Source organism: Lichenostomus cassidix, chromosome 2, assembly GCF_008360975.1.
Source record: "Lichenostomus cassidix isolate B80296 chromosome 2, HeHo_3.0, whole genome shotgun sequence".
Classification (NCBI taxonomy): domain Eukaryota; kingdom Metazoa; phylum Chordata; class Aves; order Passeriformes; family Meliphagidae; genus Lichenostomus; species Lichenostomus cassidix.
The window spans coordinates 117,633,594-117,658,606 of record NC_139482.1 but is presented as its reverse complement, the minus strand read 5'-3'; the positions used below and the strand labels follow the sequence as shown (position 1 = coordinate 117,658,606).

General features: G+C 37.4%; 1 protein-coding gene across 2 annotated transcripts in view; it reads left to right on the top strand.

Moving 5' to 3' along the window:
* ARFGEF1 (ARF guanine nucleotide exchange factor 1) overlaps positions 1-23,251 on the top strand; it is an 85,403-nt gene extending 62,152 nt beyond the window's left edge. For both annotated transcript variants that reach the window (XM_085052969.1, XM_085052968.1), the window contains exons 21-39: positions 745-903; positions 1,249-1,399; positions 4,843-4,933; positions 5,981-6,021; positions 6,110-6,279; positions 6,896-7,047; positions 7,208-7,380; positions 8,352-8,512; positions 9,095-9,225; positions 10,029-10,158; positions 11,091-11,226; positions 11,315-11,453; positions 16,013-16,082; positions 17,667-17,796; positions 18,596-18,735; positions 19,107-19,275; positions 19,771-19,909; positions 20,817-20,934; positions 21,663-23,251. In XM_085052969.1, the coding sequence (XP_084909095.1) occupies positions 745-903; positions 1,249-1,399; positions 4,843-4,933; positions 5,981-6,021; positions 6,110-6,279; positions 6,896-7,047; positions 7,208-7,380; positions 8,352-8,512; positions 9,095-9,225; positions 10,029-10,158; positions 11,091-11,226; positions 11,315-11,453; positions 16,013-16,082; positions 17,667-17,796; positions 18,596-18,735; positions 19,107-19,275; positions 19,771-19,909; positions 20,817-20,934; positions 21,663-21,827 (2,565 nt within the window). In that variant the 3' untranslated portion in view covers positions 21,828-23,251. The remainder of the gene's footprint in view (positions 1-744; positions 904-1,248; positions 1,400-4,842; positions 4,934-5,980; positions 6,022-6,109; positions 6,280-6,895; positions 7,048-7,207; positions 7,381-8,351; positions 8,513-9,094; positions 9,226-10,028; positions 10,159-11,090; positions 11,227-11,314; positions 11,454-16,012; positions 16,083-17,666; positions 17,797-18,595; positions 18,736-19,106; positions 19,276-19,770; positions 19,910-20,816; positions 20,935-21,662) is intronic.
* The last annotated feature ends 1,762 nt before the right edge of the window (positions 23,252-25,013 follow it).

Here is a 25,013-nt window from a genome sequence, read left to right as displayed (position 1 = left end):
CGTTTCACTTTATGGCCTCAGGTTGATACATAACCAGAGAATAAAATGGACTTGTGGTCTGAACTGTAATCCCCTTTTTACCATTGTAATTGGTTTATGTGATATTTGAGGAGTTTCCTTTGTTGTTTGTAGATACCATACACAAAGATTAGGTAACTGCATAAATTTTTTTTTGTAAGATTTGTGTAGGTTATGGTCACTTGCTGTTTACCCATCCATGACACTTTCTTCAGAAGCTTCTCAGGTGCTCCAAATTATGCAGATTAAATCAAATAAGTTTTTAATAATTCCACTGAATTGGCATAACATACCTCTTAGATACATTTTTTAGATTTTGTTGACAAAAAAATGCTACAACTTGAGTGAGTCTGCTAAGGCAGCATTTTTAGAGTAGATCTGAGTATAGTACAAGAACATTAAAAGCTTAGCTAAGGAGCAACATTTCTTCTGAAACAGCATCCTGTTTTCCCCAAAAAAGACCAAACTAGAAACCTAAATACAACCTATGTGTTCTGTGCTGTCAGACATTACACTTCATGTTCCTGAATAGAAGGAACCTGATTTTATCCCACAGATACCTTCTTACGGGTGAAGAACATGAGATATTTTCACTATGCTTTGGAAATTCAGTTCTAGGAAGAGACAGGTAAATGGTATAGTTGATGAAATCACACAGATTGTACTAAGAACAAGAAATGGAGAAAATACTTATGAGACTTTTGTTTCTTTCCCTCCCATTTGTAGCTTGAAAGAGATGCCTATGTTCAAGCATTAGCAAGATTTACGTTGCTTACAGTGAGTTCTGGTATTACTGAAATGAAGCAGAAGAATATTGACACCATTAAAACTCTCATCACAGTGGCTCATACAGATGGAAACTATTTAGGAAATTCCTGGCATGAGGTACAAGTCATTTGTACTTAAACTGTAAGAAAGCATGTTTACTGATTTTCAGCACAGTACTGTGCTTGTTTGTGCATAAATACAGTGGGATTTAGGTAAGTGCCAAGTATATACTTTTGTTGCATACATTATGCAGCCAATTAAAGTAGCAAAACATGTCCAAGTGAGAAGTAAAATTGTGAGAGATTAGTCCAGCACTATTTAAATGAATACTCATTTTAGATGGAAGAACATGTTGTCTAACCTCAAGTGTTCAGAATTGTTTCCTTCCAAAGATCTTTACTTGCTTTTTACTATTTCAGAGTGCTTTTTGTTGACAAACAACTTCTTTATTCTCTGGAATAGATTCTGAAATGCATCAGTCAACTCGAACTGGCGCAGCTAATAGGAACTGGAGTAAAACCTCGCTACATCTCAGGGACAGTGCGTGGCAGGGAAGGTTCTTTTACTGGAACGAAAGATCAGGCACCTGATGAATTTGTGGGGCTGGGACTGGGTAAGTAATGCAGATATGAAGTATTTCATTTAACTGGTTTTGTTCAGAGAACTATTCAAATTTGTTCTGTGATTTTGTGTGAGGTTTTGACAAAAGACTGTGGCATAGTCCTTGTAAAACTCTTAGGCTTTGAACAGACTTACTCCAATTTTTGGAATATTTAGTTTGCTCTGTTATCATTACTAGGGTGGGAAATGTAAGAAAATTACACATATATATTATTCATCTCTATTAAAATACAGCTTTCCAACTAAGAATGGATTGCAGATGGTATGACCAGATTTAATAATATTGCAACGTTAGTGCACCAAGTATTTTACCAAGCAAGCAATTCAGTATGTGTAGGTTAAGCATCTGTTATGGAGCTTTGTGAGAAATACACAGAATTCAAACCAAGTGGAAGATTTTAGCTTAAATTCTGAAATTCCATTTCTTTCTTATTATGGTTACTTTGGTACTGAGTAAGTGCATTTTTTAGGCTTGAGCACCAAAATATGCTCCAAAAATGAGATACTGTTTCTTATCTTCCTAGAAAAGTATAACAGTCTAACCTTAAATTATCTTTAAAGGGTTAGGGGGTTGTTTATTTGTTTTAAATGGGAACACGATTGAAGATATATAGGTGTAGGGTATTAGAAAACTCCGGAAACATCAAAGTGTATATGTAATTCTGCTTGACTATGAGAAAGTTTCATCACTGTGTGATGCTCAGTATCTCCTGCCTTTGGAACTTCACCCACAGCCAAACAAACACTTTGTCTTCCCTCAGCTTTTCATGTAACTTTTTTTTGAGTAATGATAATTTTTCTATTTTTCCTGATTTTAGCCCCCAAACTAATCCTAATCATCCAGCTTTGTGTTCTCCTCAGAGAGTTTTTCTTCTTCTACGATCAGTCCTTTTCTTTCCTTTTTTGCTCTCCTTTGGCCTGCCTCTGTGTACTCCTCTCACCTTTCCAAGCATTGATGAAGGGAAAACTTAGACCTGGGAATCAATGAGTCTGCCAACTTCTCATATACTGAGCTTCTTCCTGCCCTTCCAATATGCATCCTTCAGTTTAGTGTTCCCTGATGACCTGTGCAACTTGGCTACTTCCAAGTGCTGGCAGTTTCTGTATGCTGCAGTGACTGGCCTTTAAAGGTTTTAAATCCTAATAACTCAAGAATGTAAACTGTATTCGGGTGTCTCTAAATCATACCTGCTAGTCATTGGTGTAGATCCAGCTCATAAAGACCTTTTGCTGCTGTCAACTACTCTTCTAGGGAAAATAGTTTATGCCCAAATGCATAAAATGTTTCTGTCTGAATTGAATTTCTGTAATGTTTATTACAGTGGACATATGGAAACTTAACCATTTTCTTCTTTTTTAATAATGTTGCTTCAGTCTTATAGGAAAATGTTTAACTTGTTTTTCATGCACTGAGGGGCTGTTAGAACATTTTCTCCACTGTTCTTGTTATTTCCCTTCTTTCCATAAATCTGTTTTTGCAGATAGTTTAATTTTCTATGATTACTCCAAAGTATGCACTGGAACTACAGGTTTCAAGCAACCTTTCTGTAAACCTAAATTCCTGTGAAGAGCACATAGTGAGTTGTTTAGAGTGAGTGAAGCTGCAGCCTGGTGGCACAGAAGCTCCATCTTTCAGACTCTCAGATTTTTCAGACCTGCTTGTAAAATCAGATGTGGATAAGCACCAGTGCTCACTCTTCTTGCTGAAGTTAATGTGCTTTTTGAAATAACAAAGATCAACAAAACCAAGCCCAAAAGCTCCTTTGCTCATTCAGTGCCTCAGAAAGGATTCAGGTGTGGCTCTTCAGGCATCTGCATTCAACTGTCTGTATCTCTTGTATTACATTACTGCTATGGCCTCTTTTTTGGTTGTACTTGAAAATTGAAAACATCACAAGCATGTGGGTTGTAAAAGTGAGTGAATAAGCATCTATCCTATTGCTCCTCTGGTAGGTATGTTGCCTTACTTGGAGTTGTATTGTAAAATTCACATTCTTCTACTTCAGTTTCTGTTCACAAAGTTGGAAAACAAAACCTGCTGCTGTGAGTTGGTTGTAGCCAAAGCATAGTTCCTGGGTAACAAGAAATCCTCTTTGGACAGTGGGAATCTGAGGAATCTGATTTTCTTAAAGCAGTTACATAGCTGACTCCTGTGTTTCATTGTAAAAGGTTTCACAACTGTTAAAGTCTGCTGTCTGTTTAGGTTTTCCAGCATTGAATTACAAATCCTGCGATAACAAGGAATTCTCATGTAAGTTGGTGGAGTTGGTGAAGGTTCTGACTCCTGGGAAATAGCCCTTCAAATTCTCTTCACACTCTGCTGCTCATTTGATTTGTTTCTTAGCTGACTCATTACCCAGATTCAAGCTAATTGACACTGGCAGGTTGTGTGCTTACAAGAGAAGTCTTGATCAAACTCAGTTGTATTATAAGTTGCTGAAATACCAGTATGAAGTTTCATATGTGTGTCCAGTAAAGTTGTTCCATAAAGGCCCTAGAAAAGTATTTCAGATGGGTCAGGTTGTATAGATTTGACAGAGTCACCCCCAGCCACCTCCAAGTGTGGCTGGAGCACATCAAAACTGAGGTAGGCTGAAACATGAAAAGCTTTTCTCTCAGTAAACCTCTGAGAACAGAACTGCAGGCCTTCTTTCAGTCTTCTGTTCTTCTCTATATTTCTGGAAAAAAAACCCTAAATAAAGGGTATGTGGTATTGCCCGGAGTGGTTGCAAGATTCCTTCTCTTTTTTTGATGGTGGTTCAAGGGGAGTTTGGAGATTGCTAAAAATTTCAGAATTTTTCTCACTGCAAAGTTAGCAGTTTCTTAATATAAGCTTTGCCAGATGTGGGTTACAGTTTCTAGCCTCCAAAATAAATAATTGCCATTTATATTTAGAGCTATTTCTCACTATTCTTAGGTGATAATTTTGCTGTCATTGAGATGTAGCCTAAAAATGGAGTTTTGGTGGAAACTCTTCTCTGTGAATGATTAAAAATAAAATCTTTTGGGTGGATTTACTCACTTCATGCTAATTAAGTGTGAAAAATTCTCCTCTAAACTGTATTCTTAATCATATGTTGTGTATTTTAAGTGGCATGATTACCAAAGGTTCATTGAAAGATGGAGGGAAAAGAGGTGATTCTTGTGGGTTTTATTTTTTTCACTTTTATCTATTGCTCCAAATGTGGACAGTTTTCTGGGACTAGTATGGTTTAATACATGGATAGAGAATCCAGGTAATTAGGACTTACACCACCATGCAACTGTTCACTGACATGTCCAGCTCGTGCAAAGGAAATTAATTATGTGCTTCTCTTTTTTTGTGAATTAAAAATATATTTAATTATATTGGTAGTGGCACAACTTTTATTCTCCTTTCTCCCCAGCTTCTTTTGTGTTTTCTCTTATCCATTTTTCAATTTTTTTTCACTGTAGTTGGTGGAAACGTGGATTGGAAGCAGATAGCAAGTATTCAGGAATCCATTGGTGAAACTAGCTCCCAGAGCGTAGTTGTTGCTGTAGACAGGTACTGTATTAAATTTGTTGTTGCCACCTGAAATTTTTTAAGCAGTACTTGAATACCCTGTGCTAAGAAAAGGGCCTTATTAATTTATTTGGAAAAGTCTACATAGAAACTACCATAGAGAAGTGTTTTTCAGTTTTGGAGGAGGGGTTCCCATTTTTGGGGGGTCATTGGTATTTTTGCAAGAAGGAGCAGAGCAAAGATTAGGCAAAAAGCCTTTTTACTGATAAAAAAAATTACTACAGAAGATTTGCAGAATGAAGTCTGCTTTAGTGTCTGTTGAATCTTGATTTGCTGAAAATAGTAACAGATAGCAAATCTCATTTTGCCTTACTACTGAGGGCATTATTGTCAGACCCTTTTTCTCCTAAATGTAATTGCTGACTCCCTGCTTTCCCCTAGGTTATGTAGATGTTGTCTGAAATGACCAAAATTATTATTCCAGTCTTCCTTTCTATGAATCATTTATTTTAACTGGATTTGGCTAGGCAGAATACACATTATGAACATTCCCTGTTTATATCATACAGTACTGATCGAACTGAAGTGTTCATGGATCTTGCTTGCTCAGCATGTAAGAAATCAGAACATACAATTTTCTTAACGGTTGTCAAAATTGATGAAGAGGTATCATTTTGAAGGCTTACAAACATTTCTGTGGTTGAAGTATAGGTATCAAGATCAACGCAAGTTCAGTGAAAAGTTGTTTTGCAGTAAAATCACATCAAGTGCACTGGAAGTTTGATGTCAAACATGTAAGAGCTGTTTAGGTTTGCAATGTCCTTCCCTGGTTCATAATGGGAAGTGTTTCAATGCAAATGGGAATTGTGCACTCTGGAGAAGTTTGACTTCTGTATTTGGATCAGGGATGATAAAAACTGACAGTATTATTAGTATTCCTTTACAATTACTAATTGTTTTTTAATAAATAAAGGTAATCAGAGGGTGTCTGTATATTATGAAGAAAAACAAGACAAGGAAGTTTGAATACATGTTTAATAGATGCTTTTCTTCAGAAATTGTAACAATGTCTTTAACTGAACTTTACAGAATATTTACGGGATCTACAAGGCTGGATGGAAATGCTATTGGTAAGTTTTCTCTCTTCCCTACCCCTCCCCACCCCTATAAACCAAACCTTGGAAAACTATTGCATTAAAATCTGTGGTCATTTAACAGTGGATTTCGTTCGCTGGCTTTGTGCTGTATCTATGGATGAGCTGCTGTCTGCTACCCACCCTCGAATGTTTAGTCTGCAGAAGATAGTAGAGATTTCTTATTACAACATGGGCCGGATAAGGTTACAGTGGTCTAGGATCTGGGAAGTTATTGGCGATCATTTTAATAAGGTATCCCTGTTCATGATTATAGTGTATATTCCTTCAGTGATCAATACAGATTCATTTTATTTTGAGATTTATTGGAAAAGCATGTGCTTATCTGAATCGTAGTGTTTTTTCTGTCCTTCTCTGTAAGCTTAAACCAACAAAAATTGTAAAACTGCAAAGACCTGTGAGAAGGCAGAGGTAAATAATGTAATTAATGTAAAAACAGAAGTATCATGACCTGGTCTTGACCTGGCTGCTGTTAGTTTTGTGTTATAATTTTGGGGGGTGTTTCATGATGCTTGGGTTAAGAGGTTCTCTTCTGTTCAAGTCTAAATTGACTGTTTATCAAACGAATATTTGACATGCATTTTTATACAGCTGTTGAAGGTCTTTTAAGAAAGCTTGCTTATTTTTAGGAAGTTTTAAATGCCAGGTTATTTAATGTAGAAAATAGCTGGAATTAGTGAGGGATTATTGAATTGCATAAACAGTGTGGTTTCTGGAATTGACTACTGTTTAATTTTGTTAATTTTCCAGTACTGCTTAGTTCTCTGTTATCAACTGTAAAGGCAGCTTGTGGTGAATCTATAAGAATTCTGATTCAAGCTTACTCTGCATTTCTATTCTATATTTTCAGGTTGGCTGCAATCCCAATGAAGATGTAGCTATTTTTGCAGTAGACTCATTAAGGCAATTGTCAATGAAGTTCTTGGAAAAAGGAGAACTTGCTAATTTCCGATTCCAGAAGGACTTCCTTAGACCATTTGAACATATCATGAAAAGAAACAGGTAATAACATACTATTAACTGAATTGCCTGGGATCACAAGCATCAACTTTCGCAATTAATGTTGCAAATGCTTTTGTAAAATCAGTTGTTAGAGAATTATACTATTCTAATTGATTATGTAATTTAGTTTAAAAAATTATTGTTTATTATCCTAATTCAGGTCTCCTACTATTCGAGACATGGTTGTACGGTGTATTGCACAGATGGTGAATTCCCAGGCTGCTAACATTCGTTCTGGCTGGAAAAACATTTTTTCAGTATTTCATCTGGCAGCCTCAGATCAGGATGAAAGTATAGTGGAATTGGCATTCCAGACTACAGGACACATTGTCAGTGAGTATGGACAATATTCAGACGTCATGGAAGTGTGTGTCACTCCAGAGCCCAAAAAGCTTTGTTTGTCTGTCGACTCCACAGCCTGTAGAGTAAAGCCTGCTTTGTGTCTTGGAACCAATGATTTGCAATTTCCAATCAATTCCCTTGGAAAATGCTTTTAAAAGTCAATAAGATTAGAGTTATCTGGCTTTCTTTATGTCTTCTTAGCTTATTCGTTTGTAGCATTCTGTAGTAAAACAAGTCAGGCCTTAGATAATTCTTTTGAATGTATACATTTTCATTTAAGTGAAATGAAAACATACACTTTTTTTTTCTCCTGGGTTACCCCCAAGGGAAAAAAAAGAGGTTTAGCCATTTTACTAATACATTGTTTGCTTAACTTTTTCTGTGTTTCTGAATTGTGCTTGTGTGAGGCCTGTTTGGGAGAAAGTGCTGAGCTAGGAGGCACTATGATGCCTCTCTCCATTCTAATCTAGATCCCAGGCTTTAAGGGATCTCTTTATTCTGTCAGAACCTCTGCTAGTTTATAAAACTGTTTCAGCATCAACGAAGCACTTTTTTCTCTTCACGAGTAGCTATTTGAAAACAAGGCATGTTGCTGGGGAGCAGGTCCATTAGTAGATGTAACTCCATGTTTCATGTATCCATCTTAAGCTCTGGTCACACAGACTAGTGTTTAACAGTAAGACTATTACTCTAGTCTTGTTTAACTCTTACATTTCCCTGCTTAAGTCTAGATGCTACCTTAATTTTTATTAAACACTCGATGTTAAAATGAAATGACCTCTAGGTAATTTTTTGTTTTCTTTTGTTTTGTTTTTGCTTTAGTTTTTCTTACTACTCAGGCATTTGATAGCACCAATCAATGAACCAGTCTCTCATGACTTCTGTTATAGTCAGTTCATATTAGAATTAATAGATTTTAAAGCACAACACATTTTTTTCTCCTGTTCACACTTCTCTCTCAGCAATCGTGTTTGAAAAACACTTCCCAGCAACCATAGATTCTTTCCAGGATGCAGTAAAGTGCTTGTCTGAATTTGCCTGCAATGCAGCATTTCCAGATACCAGTATGGAAGCGATCCGCCTCATTCGCCACTGTGCAAAATATGTGTCTGACAGACCTCAGGTACAGTCTGTGTTAACTAAATTATAAGTGCTTTTATAAAGAAAAAAATACTTATGCTAAACTTACTGGCTTCCCTTTCGAGTTTCATGGATTAATGATAAATGTACTTTATTCAGAAACAATAGGAGTATAAAATTCCATAGACTTGGAAAATATCAGCAATTTTTTTCGTCTGTTATCCCCCTTAGCCCATCCCTGTCCACCCAGTTCAGCTGGAGACTAGCATTCCTGAGAGCTGCTGGAAATCAGCATGTCTCAGGATCTGCTCTCTACTGAGAAATGTTGTGAAGAGTAGATAATGGCATGAGAAATAAGGTTTGATATCATCAAAATGTTGTGGTTAGATTCTCACTTTCAGAGCTGTGTCTGTAAAAATGAGAGCAAGAGACTCACACTGAACTGCAAGCAAAACTTTGAAAAACACTTCCTTTTCTCAGTGTTACAGTTTTGATTGCGAGCTCATCTGAGGTATCAGGGTGTAGTACTGTTGCAGGAGAGATTGTTGTTTACAGTCCAAATTGTGTTTTATTTTGAAGAATCTAACTTCTGTGACTCTGTGTAACCCTGTGTTTCCTTCTGAAGGCATTCAAGGAATACACAAGTGATGATATGAATGTAGCTCCTGAAGACAGAGTGTGGGTCCGAGGATGGTTCCCAATTCTCTTTGAGTTGTCCTGTATCATCAATAGATGCAAATTAGATGTAAGAACCAGGTAACAACCAGTATTTGTAATTCAAATTTTAAAAGACTTACTTTACAATTTTAAAATAGAAATAACTCTTGGTAAATGTAATCACTGTAAAATGACTTACATATTTAATTTGGGTGATACCACTGTGGAAACAACAAACACCTTTTAAATATACACTGGAATACAAAAATTAAGTCTGTGTTCTCTCCTTTTGAAATGTTTATTTTCTGGTAAAATAAATAACAATAAACCTTGGGGATTTTAAAATGGTTTTATACCATGGTTCATTAACTGGTTGAGGATTGCAGAAGTGGTTAAAAAAAGCAAAGCTGTACTCTGATCTCATGTAAAACCTGCTTATTTTCCTGGAACATGATTTTCCCTTTCAGGAAGATCCAGTAAAGTGTTTCAGTTGCAGTTCTGATGTGAAATATGAGGGGTTGTATACAAATAACTTTAAATTTACACATTGGCATGCGAGCTGTGCATCTGGACTCCCTTTCTAGCTGCTGAAGGTTAATACTTGTTTCTAGACCTTTGTATTTTTTAACTGGGAATATTTCTTTATTAATTTTTGTGGTCCTTGGTAAAGAAGTTGGTTTACTGTTTTAATTTGAAATTACCACAGTTCTCAAAACAATTTTTGGCTATTGCCTGCAACTATGAAGTGCTGTTTTTACAAGCTGATTTCCTACTTAGTTTTTGTGTACTCATCCACATGTATAATGTTCTCAACAGTATTTGAGGTTGTTATTGCTGCTGCAGTTGGACTTAGTCTCGTTCATGTCTTTCTGTAACTCTAAGTTGTTCTTTCTTCATTTCAGGGGCTTAACAGTAATGTTTGAAATAATGAAGACGTACGGCCATACTTACGAGAAACACTGGTGGCAAGATTTGTTTCGGATTGTCTTCAGGATATTTGACAACATGAAACTGCCAGAACAGCAGACTGAGGTGAAAAAAGTGAAGAAGATAATTTACATGAGAACTACATTAATAGTAGAAAACTTGAAATGTAGCTTTGTCAAGTCATGTAGGGTAAACCTCAAAACTTGGATGGTGGACCTGTGGTTCTAGTAGCCTTATTTTGTTTCAATGTCATTCTGTTTTCATTTTTTAAAACCATGTATGTAAAAGGCCTACTAGTTTACACTAGAAACAGTAGAAGAATAGCATGAAGTGCAGTGTATTAAGGGTTTGTAACAACTGTAGCTTTTACATGTGATACTTGGAATCTGACACACAACACTTGAGTAATCAGCAGTGAAGTCATCATTGGAAGAAAGAAGTTCTATTAGTTCAAGATTTATTGATGACAGGGCAAAGAAAAAAAAAAGTCAACCAAACAGAAACCACAAAAACCCATAACCAACCCACAAACAAACAAAATCCACCCAAAACAGCACTGTGCTGTCATTGCACCCTTTTGACCAGCCATCCAACTTTTGATCTGCCCAACCAGAACCAGGTACTGCTCTGACAAACAACTGAACAGAAATGGGCTTAAAAATGTAAATAATGTTTAAATTATTAATATTAGAAGTTAGATCAAAATTGTCAATTGTTTGTAAGGCTTTGTCTGGCTATTTGTAGTAGGACATGTCTCATTTAGTAAATTTTTATTTGCTGGAAAACACTTTAACACAGCTTTAGCTTGATGTTAAGTTGTTGAGCTAGGACAGTTGCTTGTTTGTCTGTTCCTGTAGTTCTTTTTAAAGCTGCTAGTTAGCAAAGCAGAAGTTGAGGCTCCAAATTTTGAGGTTTTGAGATACAGAAATGAATTTCACGTCACTGTAAAGCAAATTGAGTAAAAACAAATGTTCATCTGTATGTGTATCCTAAAGTTTCACCTTAAGGTTGTAACTCTTCTTTTTTTTGACTCTTAGAAAGCTGAATGGATGACAACTACTTGCAACCATGCACTTTATGCAATATGTGATGTATTTACACAGTATTTAGAAGTACTTAGTGATGTTCTTTTGGATGATATATTTGCACAGCTGTACTGGTGTGTGCAGCAAGGTAGGAACTGTACAAATTATGTTAAAACAATGTTAACATTTTACTCTGTTGAATGTGAATAAACAAATACACTGTTTGTCTTTTACAGACAATGAACAACTGGCACGATCTGGTACAAACTGTTTGGAGAATGTTGTCATCCTTAATGGTGAAAAGTTCACCCTAGAAATCTGGGATAAAACTTGCACTTGCATGCTGGATATTTTCAAAACTACAATCCCTCATGCGTAAGACAACTGTTTATATTTATGCTTTGTAAAATAATTTAACTAAATGACTTACCCATATCAGACTCTTAGATATCTCATAGGTGGGGTGAACAAAAAGCTGTTATGTGTGGACTAAAGAGAAACAGACTTACTTGGAATGTAATGACAAATTAGGTGTAGGTATTCTTTTGTATTGTAAATGATAAAGTGTTAAAAACTAAATTACTGTATAGCAGATAAGCCAAAAAAACCCCAGCAACCCCAGAATGTAACATCATTCAGTTTTAAAGTTTTGCGTTTTTGGAGAAGTATTATCTGATTTTTATTGTTATTTTCTTCTTTTGTAATAGAAGATGCAGACTTTGATATTTCTAATTACCTGTGAAGCTTTTTCCACAAAATACTAAAGTAGTGCAACAGTCTTACAGATTTAAGTCTCTGTGGTTGATGGTTAATTTCCATCATACGCTTAAATGAATCTCGATATTTTTGTGAAAATGATCGTGGCCATTTGGTAACTCCTGCTCTTCATGTAATAACTCAATATGGGGTTTCTTGGAGTAAGGCCATACCATTATGAGTGTTATGTTTTATACATGCTCAAGCAGAGTAGCAAGAAATCATGGCATTGTACCAAAGAAAAAGGGTTTTTCCCCTGTGCTGCCAACACTGAGATGAAAAACTACTTGTTTTAAAATCTGGTAGTCTTCGTGGTGAACTGTTGTATTATTACTTGTCCTGTGTCTTGTCATCCAGTTCATATTGTTTGCTTCTGGGACCTTGTTTAGTCCTGAAGAAAACTGAAGCAAAAGGAACCATTTGCATGTCAGGCTTCCCTTAATTTTAGAGCTGTATATCAGATAGCACTGTAAGAGAGCTTCATTCATTCATTAAAAGATAAAATCTCTCTCTACCTCGCCTGTTTTTTATGTAAGTAGGTACAAATTAATTCCATCCAAAAAGCAATTATAAAATGAAGCTGAACTATTTAGGAGATAGCAAGATTCTGCATTTTGGTAACTGCCAAAAATAAAATTGGAACCCATATTTCTCAATTTAGAAGTCCAGTTGAATTAGCCCTAACTTACTATAGCCTGTACTTGGAAAGATTTCAGTGTGAATATTCACTACTGGGACATTTGCTTTGGTTTCAGCATGTTATCAAAATTCAAGTTTCTGGGTATTCTTATAGTTGAATATTAGAAACCCTTCTAGAGCAGCATCTTGGATATCTTAATATTTAGACATACTCAAAATATTCCTATTGCCTTTAGTTATATCTAATTTGAAATCTGTGCATTATTCGCTTTGATGTTGATGGCACTTCACTTTTCAAATGGGTTATTTTTCCTTGGAGAGTATCTGACTCCTTCCTTAATCTTTCTCTTTCTCTTTTTTTTCTAGTATAATCTTTCTGTACCATGTTTTGAGAACTTCATTATATTATTCCTTCTAAATTTTTGGAAAGTTCCCAGCTTTTGCAGTCTTACTTTGATTTTAAATGAGGGTACTTATCTTTTTTTACTTCTCTTTCTGAGTCCTAGGAGGATACTTATTTTTTTTTCTCTCTTTTTATGGGATCTGGCTTATTTTCTGTGACTCCTGGTTTGGCTGACATTTTGTATTTTTATTTCTTAGTCCTTCTGTTAGCCATATTTTTGCAATGGAGCTTTTCCTGCCCTACCATCCTTAGGGGGTTTTTTGGGTTTTGGTTTGGTTTGGTTTTTTGGTTTTTAGGGGGGGTTGGTTTTTTGTTTGTTTGTTTGGGTTTTTTTGACAATGCAGTTTTAATACTCAGCTTGTTGTGGAGGCTGCCTCAGTGCTTAGAGAAGAAGGCAAATCTTTTTACCTTTGTTTTTCCATGCCTAGTAGTAACACAGTAGTTAATGTTGAAATGAACACAGACAACTCACACAGTTGTATATATGAAAACTTTATGGGCAAGTGCTTTATTGCTAATTGTCTTCAAATAGAAGTTACAAATCTCAGGAGCGTGAAGTAGCTTCTGGCAGAAGTTCTTATTACTCTGATCAGGTAGGGTAACATATGTTGCTTTTTAGCATTCATATAAAGGATTTTCCAGGTATTGTGTAACCAACTTTTTAAATTTGAGAGCTGCAACATTGGCTGCAGGAGTTCTTAGTTGCAGTATCAGCTTCTGCTGGTTCTTGGCAAATTACTTTTTTGCAAAGAGACATGATCATATTTCTGTGTTTGGAAAATATACTAGAATACCTACTCAGATACCAATCTCTGCAAGGATCACTTACTAGAAAACCACAAACTATACTGCTGCCAAGCTTCTACACATCACTGAGGTGTTGAAAGCTAAAGATACTAATGCAGAATGACACAGAATGGCTGTGATTGGAAAGGGCTCTGGAGGTTTTCTGGTACAACCCCTTTGCTTAGGCATGACCCCTCAGAGCAGTTTTCCCAGGGACATGTCCTGACTTTTGAATATCTCCAAGGAGGGAATCTCCACAGCCTTTCTGGGCAACTTCTGCCAGTACTTGATCTCCCTCACAGTGAAAAAATGTTTCATAATGCTCATAGGGAACCTCCTGTGTTTGTTTGTGCCATTGCCTCTGGTCCTGGCACTGTGAATCATTGGAAAAAGCCTGGCTCTGTCCTATTTTGCACCCACATTTCAGATATTTATAGTATGTTGATGAGATGTCCTGAGGCTTTTCTTCTCCAGGCTGGACAGTTCCAGTTTTTTCAGACTCTCCTCATAGGAGAGATGCTCTAATTCCTTCCTCACCTTTGTGGCTTTTTGCTGAACTTCCTCTGGGGAGCCCAGGACTGGCTGCTGTGCTGAGCAGAGGGGCAGGATTCCCTTCCCACCTGCTGGCAGCTCTCCTCACACAGTCCAGGGTAATGTTTGCTTTCTCTGCAGCAAGGGCACCCTGATCACTCATGTCCAGCCTGGTGTCCAGCAGGATCCCCAGGGCTCTCTGGGGCCCAAGCTGCTTCCCAGTGGCCAGCCCCCAGCACATCCTGGGGTGTGAGGTTGTTTCTCCTGCAGTGAAGAACTTTGTTGTTCCCCTCACTGAACTGCATACAGTTCCCATGAGCCCATTTCTCCAGTCTGTTGAGGTCCCTCTGGATAGCAGCATGACCCTCTGGTGTATCAGCCACTCCTCCTTCTTTTGTTATCATCCAGCTTCCTGAGTGTCTGCCCTGCCCCATCACCCAGATCATTGGGATGTTGGACAGAGTTGGACCCAGTATTGACCCCTGAGTATACCACTAGTTACTGGCCTCCAGCCAGATTCTGTGCATCTAATCACCATTCTCTTGGCTTCACTGTACAGTCAGTTTTTAGACCACCTCACTGTTTCTTGACTAGCCCATTGTTTGTTAGCTTATTTTAATAGTTTTCTTTAAATTTCTCTTTTAGTTTAATTTCTATCCTGGTTATAATTTTTGTAAATTTAAATTTTCTGAAGCTTCATGAGAACAAGTCTTGGCTTTCTGGTGCTGAGATATCCAGTGAGAGTGCCCTCTTGTCCTCAAAACATTCAAGAGGTAGAATTGATTCCTTGCACAAATTATGATGGTCTGGTCTCTGTTGGCTCATAATGGCTCATTATCCAAATACCTCTATTTGTGTCCTTACAGCTTTCAAGAATCAATTCAGTTCTCTTTTGTATTTTATTTGTTATCTTATTTGATGCCTAAGAATTTTATCTTTTCCTACCTCCAATTTGTCTTTTTAGTTATCCAGTATTTAGTTTTCTAACTGAATATTGATCAGTGGTATATTCATTTAGGATGCTTAACTTGGTGGGGAAAGCTCTCCCTTAGGATATGCAGACACAAATGTCCCATGTGTGTTACCTCACGCAGATTGAGACCAAAGACTTTGGAGATCATGGCAATTGACTTTTATCTTACTTTTTAGCAATAGGTTGGATAGAATAAGAGATGATAGGACCACTTAGATTAATCAATCCAGTTTCCCTCAATTCTTGGCAGGCACAGCCAGCCTCAGTAAGTTAAAATTAGTATAGAAATCCTTTAGTGCTAAGGTTAAGATCCTCAAGACAGCAGAGTCCTACAGGAGATCAGCAAAGGAGAGATCAGAAGTATTGTCAGTGACTTGATACCTCATAATAGCAATGAATCCTGAGTGGAAGTGGTGAAATCTTAAGTGGAAATAGAAACATAATGCTGGAACATACCCCACAAAGAGAATGCAAAACATCTCCAAATGTTCATGTAATTTGTTCTGGAGTAGATTCATTCCTTATTCTAGGTAAAGCTTAAGGCTGTGTGGGAGAAGAGGCCCACTAATGGCACTAAAGCACTGCCTTAAGACAAATCCAGTATTTCTGAGAAAAATTAATTCACCACCACATAGTCCACTTGTCCATCTAAGGTAGTTGGCAGGAATGTTGAAGTTCAAAAACCACAGTACTTACATGTTTAAATATGTGTGAAAGAATAAAAGGGCACTTAGAATTGAAATTAATGCAAAAAACCCACACAATGTTGAGGGGGACTTTCTAGAGTGTTGGCTCTGATTTATGTTTCAAACTTAGTAACTTTGGGACTGGTTTTATGTTTTCAAGGCTGCTGACTTGGCGACCAGTTGGTGGGGAGTTTTGCTCTGGCTCTCCCTCTGATGCAAAAGAAAAACTGGTAAGCTGCTGAAATAAAAAAATAATTTAAGATTGCAAGAGCTTGGTACAAATGTGTTGTGATACAGAGTAAGTGAAAAGTATATTTGGTTTATATACATTTTTGAATTTTGTTGTACTTGAATTTTTTTTTCAGCTCAAGTGCTATTTAATGTTTAAAAATGGTAAGGAATTAATTGATAAAAAAGTATGTGTTTGTTTACAGCAAAGTTGACTTCCAGCAATTGCCCGTATTAGTTACCTGTCTTTGTTTTAGGTAATATCCTGTGTCTGATAGGTTTCTCTAATACTGTATTTGGGCTTTGAGTTGTTCTCTGGCTTGGGTCATGGTTTTTCTTTCATTTTGATGTATTGGCAAGAAGAGAAACTGCTAAGAGGGATAGATTGACTTTTTTTTCTCTCCAAATTTTCTCTTGTAATAAGACCTTAAATATCTATTTAAAATAGAAAATTCAAATAACCATCAGATTTCTTAGTATTGATTGAATAAACTATTGTGGAGTCTGGATTTGCCTGCAAGTGACAGCCCTGTAGCTACTTTGCTACTGATGGGAATTTTAGCTTTTGGACATTCTCACAAGATTGCTGCATGAATTTCTTTATAGATTAATGAAGCACTGGACAACAGTTGTTCAAAGATAATGGTCCCAAATGAGCTTTACTAAGAGAGACCAACTCCCTCTATTTATCTTTATGAAGTGTTAACATAATTCAGTTAAAATAGAGAGTGAATGGGATGGCTGGTTCTCATTATGTGGATATTGTACCTTCATACTGTATCATGACACATTTATAGTGCCTTGATCCAAATATATTGGCTATATTTTTGATACATTTATGCCAAATGTAATAGCATGCATAAAGGGAAAATAAATTTAATGTCTTAGTCTTGAGTAAATTGAAAGATCTTTTCCCTTTGAAATAGTTTAACATGAATTTTTTTTTAATTATTTTTGTCTTCAGTGTAAAAAGACATTTTGCGAATCAGAATTAACAGAACTTTCATAACAAATTATACTAAAGGAAAAATATGTTGGCTCCTCTCATTTAGTAAGAGAATTTTTGCAGGCTCTGGATATTGTCATATCAGTTTTCTTTAGGTAGCTCAAATATGATGGAGTGTTTTGCTATCTGTAGACATGATACCTATTAAAATATATATTTTTACTTAGTAGAGATTAAAACCTTGGTTATCTACTGATCTAAGAAGCTGAGATGTTCTTTACAGGAACCTTGCAGCAAACCTCCTACTCTTTATCTGGTAAAAGCCATAGTAGCTCTTGGCTGACAGAAGAAATGCTTGGAGGGAATACAAAAACCTATCTGAAAAATGCTGCTCACTGACTTTTCTGTGTACTTAAATGTTTGTTGCTTGTTAAATTTTCATTTGTTTCTGAGTAGCTCATCTTTTTAGAAAATCTTTCATGAATATTCATAGCAAATATGAATAAAGTGAAGGAAAGTGCAGTGTTGAAACAGCAAATGTCTTGAGCTCGGAAGAGCACAGTCCTATTACCAGTTAGGTTGCAAAAGCTTTCTGTAAGTTAATAATTTAAAAATTTTTTCTTTTTTTCTTTCTTTTCAGGATACAATCTCCCAGAAGTCAGTAGATATCCATGATTCCATTCAGCCTCGATCTTCAGATGGACGTCCTTATCAGCCCAGCACAGGGGCCACGGCAGCTGAAGAAACGAGTAAAGCCAGGCCAACAGCAAGTGTGTGCTCTGCAGTGATTTGGCACTTGATATCTGCTGAGAATTGTATTTAGTAGATGTTTTATGTATTAGTTATAGCTCCAGCTATGACTCCAGAAACGAAATGTGAAGAAATCATATTGTGTAGTTTTTTTTCTTCATGTAGTATGGCAGAACTCTCTTGGACTCCTGTGGGTCCACATTTTTGGCCTGTGTTTTAAAAATCCGAGAATTCAACTGCAAGCTTCTAGGCTTTTTACCCAAAGCAGGATATTCACAATAGTAGTCTACTTACAATGCTGTGTATTTTTTTTTCTTATGAGCAGAGATTTTTCAGTGCAAAATGTGACAGAAGCAGTAGTTGAAAGAATTCTGTCTATGATTTGAAGAGAGTATATCAAGCCCTTATTTAAGATACTTGTTCAGTTATGTGTTGGTGCTTAAAATGGTCTCATAGGGATACTAGTACTTGCCACAGTTGCAAACAAGCAATGATGCCAGTGATGTGCTAAGTCTCATGCTTGGGAACAGCCTCAGCCTCTGGCTCTTGCTATTGCACTGAAGGTCCAAGCCACTCATTTTGGTGATTTTTAGGTAACATTGAACCACGTTGATCTAACGTATCACTGACAAGTTCAGGAAACAGTTTTTTAAGATGGTCCAGTGGGTAGCATGGTGATCTGTCCTGATGTTAGTAATTCAGACATGTAGATTCCAGGTTTGCTTATGAATGTGCTGGAAGTTAAACTGTTCTTCAACTTGCCCTCAGAATAGCTCAAAAAAGTTTTTTAGTTAACAGGTAATTTTCTTTCCTTTAAAGAATTTCCAGAACAGAAGTTATTTGCTGCTCTTTTGATCAAGTGCGTTGTACAGCTGGAACTCATTCAGACGATCGACAACATTGTGTTCTTCCCAGCAACTAGCAAGAAAGAGGATGCAGAGAATCTAGCAGCAGCACAAGTAAGTGAAACTGATAGATCTTCCTTTTTAACTGCTTTCCCTCCAAAAGTTTTAAGATAAAGTTTCTTAAACTCACATAACATCTGCTGAATTACAATTTTTACATGCGTTTGAGAAGTTCCATTGCACTGCTGAGCTCTTCTACAACTTCCATTAAATTGCATTTGCTGTGCCAGGGCAGCACTGTGGAGATTAAAACATGTATGGTTCAAAGAGATGTATGTAACTGGGGTGTGGATACAGCCTTTAATAGAATTTTAAGTACAAATACAGATGTAAACAGGGTAGGATTGAGTTATCACAGGAGCTTGCTGAAGACAATTGTGAATTTTTATTTCAAATCTTTGTCCTTTTCCTTTTTTTTTTTATAGAGAGATGCAGTAGACTTTGATGTGCATGTAGATACACAGGATCAAGGCATGTATCGTTTCCTAACATCACAGCAGCTTTTCAAACTTCTCGATTGTCTGCTGGAATCTCACAGATTTGCTAAAGCATTTAATTCAAACAATGAACAGAGAACTGCTCTCTGGAAAGCAGGTCAGTCAGTCACCTTGGAGAAATATTTTGTGACATTGGGAATTGACCCAAAAATAGGTTAAAAGTATTTTGGTGCTGAATGTAAAAGTTGAAGCTTTAGCTTTATAACTGTAGGATTCCTAAAGGAAGGAGACCTCATCTGTGCAGATGCAAGTATCTTTGGTTTCATAAAATTGGAGGTTTCCCTGAGGTACAGCTGCCAAGCTGATTCTGGGCTGTAGGTGTGAGTCCCATGCTTGAAAGCTGCAGGCACAAACATGAGTTTCATAGCTACTTGGAAGATGATATTAAAAATTAAAAACACAATTATGGCACAAATAATTAGGTTAATTTTTAGCAATGCTCCATTGTACTAAATGTTATGAGAAATTAATTAACTAAGGTGGGTCTTCTAATTGTCTATGTGCAGAAGATGCTTAGAAAGAGAAGTGGGGGACTGTAAGAAAAAATGTCAGCTGAACCAAAAATCTAAATGAATGCTTGTGATTCCTGTAGGTTTCAAAGGCAAATCAAAGCCCAACCTGCTGAAGCAGGAGACGAGCAGCCTGGCGTGTGGGCTGCGCATCCTGTTCCGCATGTACATGGATGAGAGCCGCACCAACGCCTGGGAGGAAGTCCAGCAAAGGCTGCTAAAGTAAGGGCCATGGAACTGAACATGGTCAGGTCATTTCTGATGTTAAAGAAGGCAGGGGGTTTTATTTAAAAGGATAGACCTTCTCTGTCTGCAGTAAACTTCTAGATCTGTGTGTGGTGGTCACAGCTCATATTAGGAGTTTTCAGTTCTGTGGGGAGAGCTGTGCCTCCAACTACTGATGCTGTCTCTCCTTTTTGTTCTCATTATGTTTTGCAGGTGAGAACAAAGGTTTTGTCACCTTTTCTTTTGTATCGTGGTTAGGTGGGGGCTTGTTAAGCTCTTCTTTAAAAAGGAAAACAACTATCACCTAAACCCTGTTTTTTTCTTTCACTAACCTATGGCATTTTAGGGAACTGGCACTGTTTGTTCTCATTTGCAGAAATGGACACTGGGCTTGAGCAGCCTTGTGGGCATACAGAGACTCTTTGCTCTTTGGTTATTCATGTGAACTTTTTGTTTACAAAGTTTTTCAAGCAACTGTTGGAATAAGAGAGGGCTTAAAACCACAACAGTAACACCAAAGTAACACTAAAAGGCTTCAAGGTTCACAGACTAGGAAACAGAGCTGAAAACTGCCTGGTTACATCAACATGAGATGTTCCTAAAGTCCACATAGCATTTTGTCACATACTTCTCAAAGAGCACTCAATACATTTCAAATATGTGCACAAACAGCATAATCACATATTGTCAGCTTATTTATTACTGAAGTCTTAGGACTTTGGGTTTGAGTTGAACAAAGTCACTGCTTTCTGTTGTTAACCAGGCTTAGAGTAGCTTTCATAAAACAAGGCTGTTACACACCCAGGCTTGAGACTGCCAGAAGTTGCAAAGCCAAAGCTGTCTCTCTTCAGTAGAGCTCAGAAAGAAATGTGAGTTACTGATTTTTCGTGTCTTTTGTCTCCAGTGTCTGCAGCGAGGCTCTGAGCTATTTCCTCACTCTTACGTCAGAAAGTCATCGGGAAGCCTGGACTAACCTTTTACTCTTATTTTTGACTAAAGTCCTGAAGATAAGTGATGAAAGGGTAAGTAACTGGAATGATGTTTCAGATGATGTTTACAGGTAAAAAGTAGTTCCAGACTGGTTAGTCACACACGGTTACAGACTTGACTTTCAAAGCTCCTGCTGCTCTGTAGACACTCCTGTGTTGAGGGGAATGTACATTCAAACTGCACTTGACAGATACTGACACTAATAATTCAGTGTGAAGGTGCAGTGAGTGATAAAATAAAACGTGTCAGAGAAGTTTAAAGATGTTGGAATCCTTCAGAACTGTGTGTTAATTTGTTTTTACCCTTCTCCTGCTGAGGAAGATGATTAGTGATGGTATTTTATTCAAAGAATTAACTCCTGTTTCTGCCTCCAGTGCTGCAGGTAAATGTACACATTGACCTTCTCCAAAGCAATTCGGCAGTAAATAAATCCCTGTTTAGATCTCCCTCTGTTTCTAAGAAAATTTGGCTGAAACAATTAGGTGAAAAAGGCCAACTGCAAGAAAAAGCTCAAATTAAAAAAATACTTCCTCTTGGAGACTAAGCATTAGTAAGGAGCTTTGCGTAGCTGGTGAGCATCTGTCAGAGTACAGCACAGCTGTCTTAGCCTATTCTAGAATTGCGTAAAGATGTTTCTGGTTGTCTCTGTGAGTTTTTCGCCCTCATTTGGGAGAGCATTTGAAATTCATACTTTGCAGTGTGCTTTCTGAGGTGTATTGATGCATAATAGAGTGATTTCTTCTGTTTGTTTTCTCCTCAGTTCAAGGCCCATGCCTCATTCTACTATCCTTTGTTGTGTGAAATCATGCAGTTTGACCTTATTCCTGAGCTTCGAGCTGTTTTGCGAAGGTTTTTCCTGCGGATTGGTGTGGTTTTCCAAATATCCCAACCACCAGAACAAGAGTCTGGACTAAGCAAGCATTAGCAGATATTGATGCTGTGTTTAAAAGTTTATATTCCTCAGCTAAATAAAAGGACCAGGTAGCTGGGCCATTCTGTCTGGATATCCATATAAATGATTTCTTTCTCTGGCAACGTGTATCCAAGGGTTAACGGTACCGATGCTTACAACTGTAATTAAGGCTTGCAACACTCCAGTCCCTCTCTTTCCTGGCGGATTCTCTCTCATCAGTTTCTCTTGCCTGGCTTGTGCTGAGCACAGAGCCAGTTTTTAGCACAGTCCCCTTGTCAGCACGGGCTGCAGTGTCCTTTACTGTCCTAGACAGCAGCGTAGCAACAGATGTTTATGGCGGGTGTGAAAGTAAAATGTACCCAAAGAAACATATATATGTAAAGGTTTGAGCTTCTGCGAGAAGTACAACTCAGGAGAGCTGTATTTTGAAGGATAAAATGTTTATAGTGAAAAGAAAATGGAGATTATTGTTCATGGAAAAAGATATTTAGCAGCTATGTCTGATATTCTAAGATTTTTGCACACTCAGGCTGTCTGAGACATTGGTAATCATCCTTCTGTGAAAATGTACAGAGATGCAGGTCTGTAATATAAACTCTTTAACACTATACAGTTCTTCCCAAATTATTTTATTTCTGTATTACTGATTTGTTGAAAGCCCATAACTCTTCCTTGTTTACCAAATGCACTAGAAGTTTGGGTTTCTTTTCTTTGGGTTGTGATTTTTTTTGTTTTGTTTTGTTTCTTTGTTTCTTTGGTTTTTTGTTTTCTTTGGGGGTTTTGGGGTTTTTTGGGTGTGGGTTTTTGGGTTTTTTTGTTGGGGTTTTTTGCGGGGGAGGTTGGATTGGGCTTTTTTTTTCTGTTTTGTTTTTTGGGGGGTTTTTTGTTATTGTTGTTATTTTTTGTTTTGTTTCATTGTAGCCCAGAAGTTATTGTTGCCGACTTTTGTCAAGAACAGCGGTAGAAATATCACGACTGACATAACTACCTGTAATATACTTGTTTTAGGGCTTTTAAATATAACGAGCCATTGAAATGATGATCTTACAAGGACTGGAACTTGAATCACTGCAAACAAGTCTAGGTTGTGTCTGCTGTCAGATGTTTTTTGTTTGATGTAGATTTCACTTTTATGTACAGAATTTAATGTTGGATATATTCAAGTAACAAATCTGGCATGGTTTGGGGATGGTTAAATTTATTGGAAATGTATTCATACTGTGAATTGTGCTCTGATGGTTAACAGACGAGATTGTCAAGCATTCTGTATTACAATGGATGTAGAAATTTTTTTCAGATGGACAAAATGTATATGGTACAGATATGTAAAGTTTTCTATGTAAAAAAAATTCTGTACAACTTTCTGTACAATATTTGGTTCTCATCTGGCATATTCTAATCAGGTTATAGGTCAATAAAGTTTTTGAACTCTTTCATCAGTGCAATCAAAACCAGTCTAATCCACAGCTACTTGTTTTACAGTTTGTTTTGCCTCACACTTTTGTTTCAAAGGAACAAACCCCAGACCCCACAAGCAGAAAGGTGGGTGCCCTTTGGTTGACTGCGGTACATTGTCTCACTGTTAGAGACAAATACAGAGTGGAAAAGAGTGGTAAATTAAAAAAAAAAAAAAAAAGAGGTGGGCAGGGCTGCAGGAGAATAAAAGTGCTTATATGTGAACCCTGTAGCAAATGAATCAGTAGCACAGATAGAAACTCAAATACTGCACTTTGCTCTCCAGGGATTAAAATACAAATATCAAACAGCTGATGGAGAAAGGGGGAAGGGAAGGGCTGGGATTGCAGTTCTGCTGCCTGCTGACTTGGGACACTTCAGGCAGCTCAGCCTTGTCAGCATCTTTGATTTTCTAAGTAAAAGTGGAATTGGATTGTTCTCCAGTGTGTTCCCACAAAACTGACTGGCATGGGAGAGCAGTGTGAAGACCAAGAAGGTGTGTGAGGGAGCCTCCTCTCTCTTACAAGGCAATCAATCTGCCATAGACATTCATGGCAGGCTCCAGAAATAAGCATAAGCAGGTCAATGAAATAGCTATGGAAAAGCCAGAAAAGGGAATTAAAATGCTATGACCTGTGATTCAGAGTTTGCTCACAAAGTTAATTGGGGTGTAGCAAAACCAAAATAGCAATTACCAGTGTCAGAAGGGGAGAATTGAGGTTATTTGAAATAATTGTAGTTGTAACAGCCTTTCCTCTTGGGCTGTATTTTACTTGTTCAGTTTGTTGTGCCATGTTTAAATGTTAAACCACTGTGCTGGGCCAGACCTGAGGTCTTTCTTTGTCTGATAGTGATCAGTAATATTTTTTAGAGTGAGTATAATGTGTCCTATTCCTGGTGTCCTATTCCTGTTGTCATACTCTTCCCCATGGCTTTTGCAAACTGTTCTGAGACCATTATCGAGGTGTTCCTGACCCTGCTGCCCTGAGCACTATTTAAACAATCACTGTTCCTTGTTTGTCTTCCCAATTGCTTTCTGATCATCTGTGTTCAAAGTAGAACAGTGAGTGCAATGAATTATCTAAAGAGTTGGGCAGTGGGGCACTTTTTGGTTTTAAACCTCACTGATCCATTTGGTTTTTGTACTCCTCTTTAGTTATGACATTTTTCCTTTACCACCTGGCCTTCTCCTGCCTTATTTATGTGGAAAAGTCCCAATAGCTGTTTAATTTTGGTTCACTGGAAACTGAACTTTGGTATCATAACTCTTCTGTGCTGCTCTTTAGTTCTTGCAATGCTAGAGCAGCACCAAGTGTACTCTGGGCATCATATTCAAATTGCATCTCTCTGAACACTCACAGTTGCAATTACGATCAAAAATCTGGGGTCAGGGGCAGGGAATAGGTTCTGTTTTAGTCATCTCAATATCCATCAGGGCTGTGGACTGCAGATACCTTTTTTTTGCAGGTGAGGCTGTCATGACAAAACGTTTTACAAAGTTAGGATGTCAGAAGGGCCCAGCCAAAAGCTGAACTTTGGAGAGGCAGAGAAAGTGAAGATCTGGAAAGTGCAAAGAACTGAGTATCCTGAGCAGCAGCCTGAGTGGCCAAGAGGTACTGTAGGGTAGCTGTAGGGAATAGTGGAATTCATGGTGCTAAGGGTTGCTGAGCAGTGAGGTTAAAGACATTTCAGTGATTTCAGGCCATGGCACAAGTGAAGGAAGTAATTCAGAGGGGCTGTGTC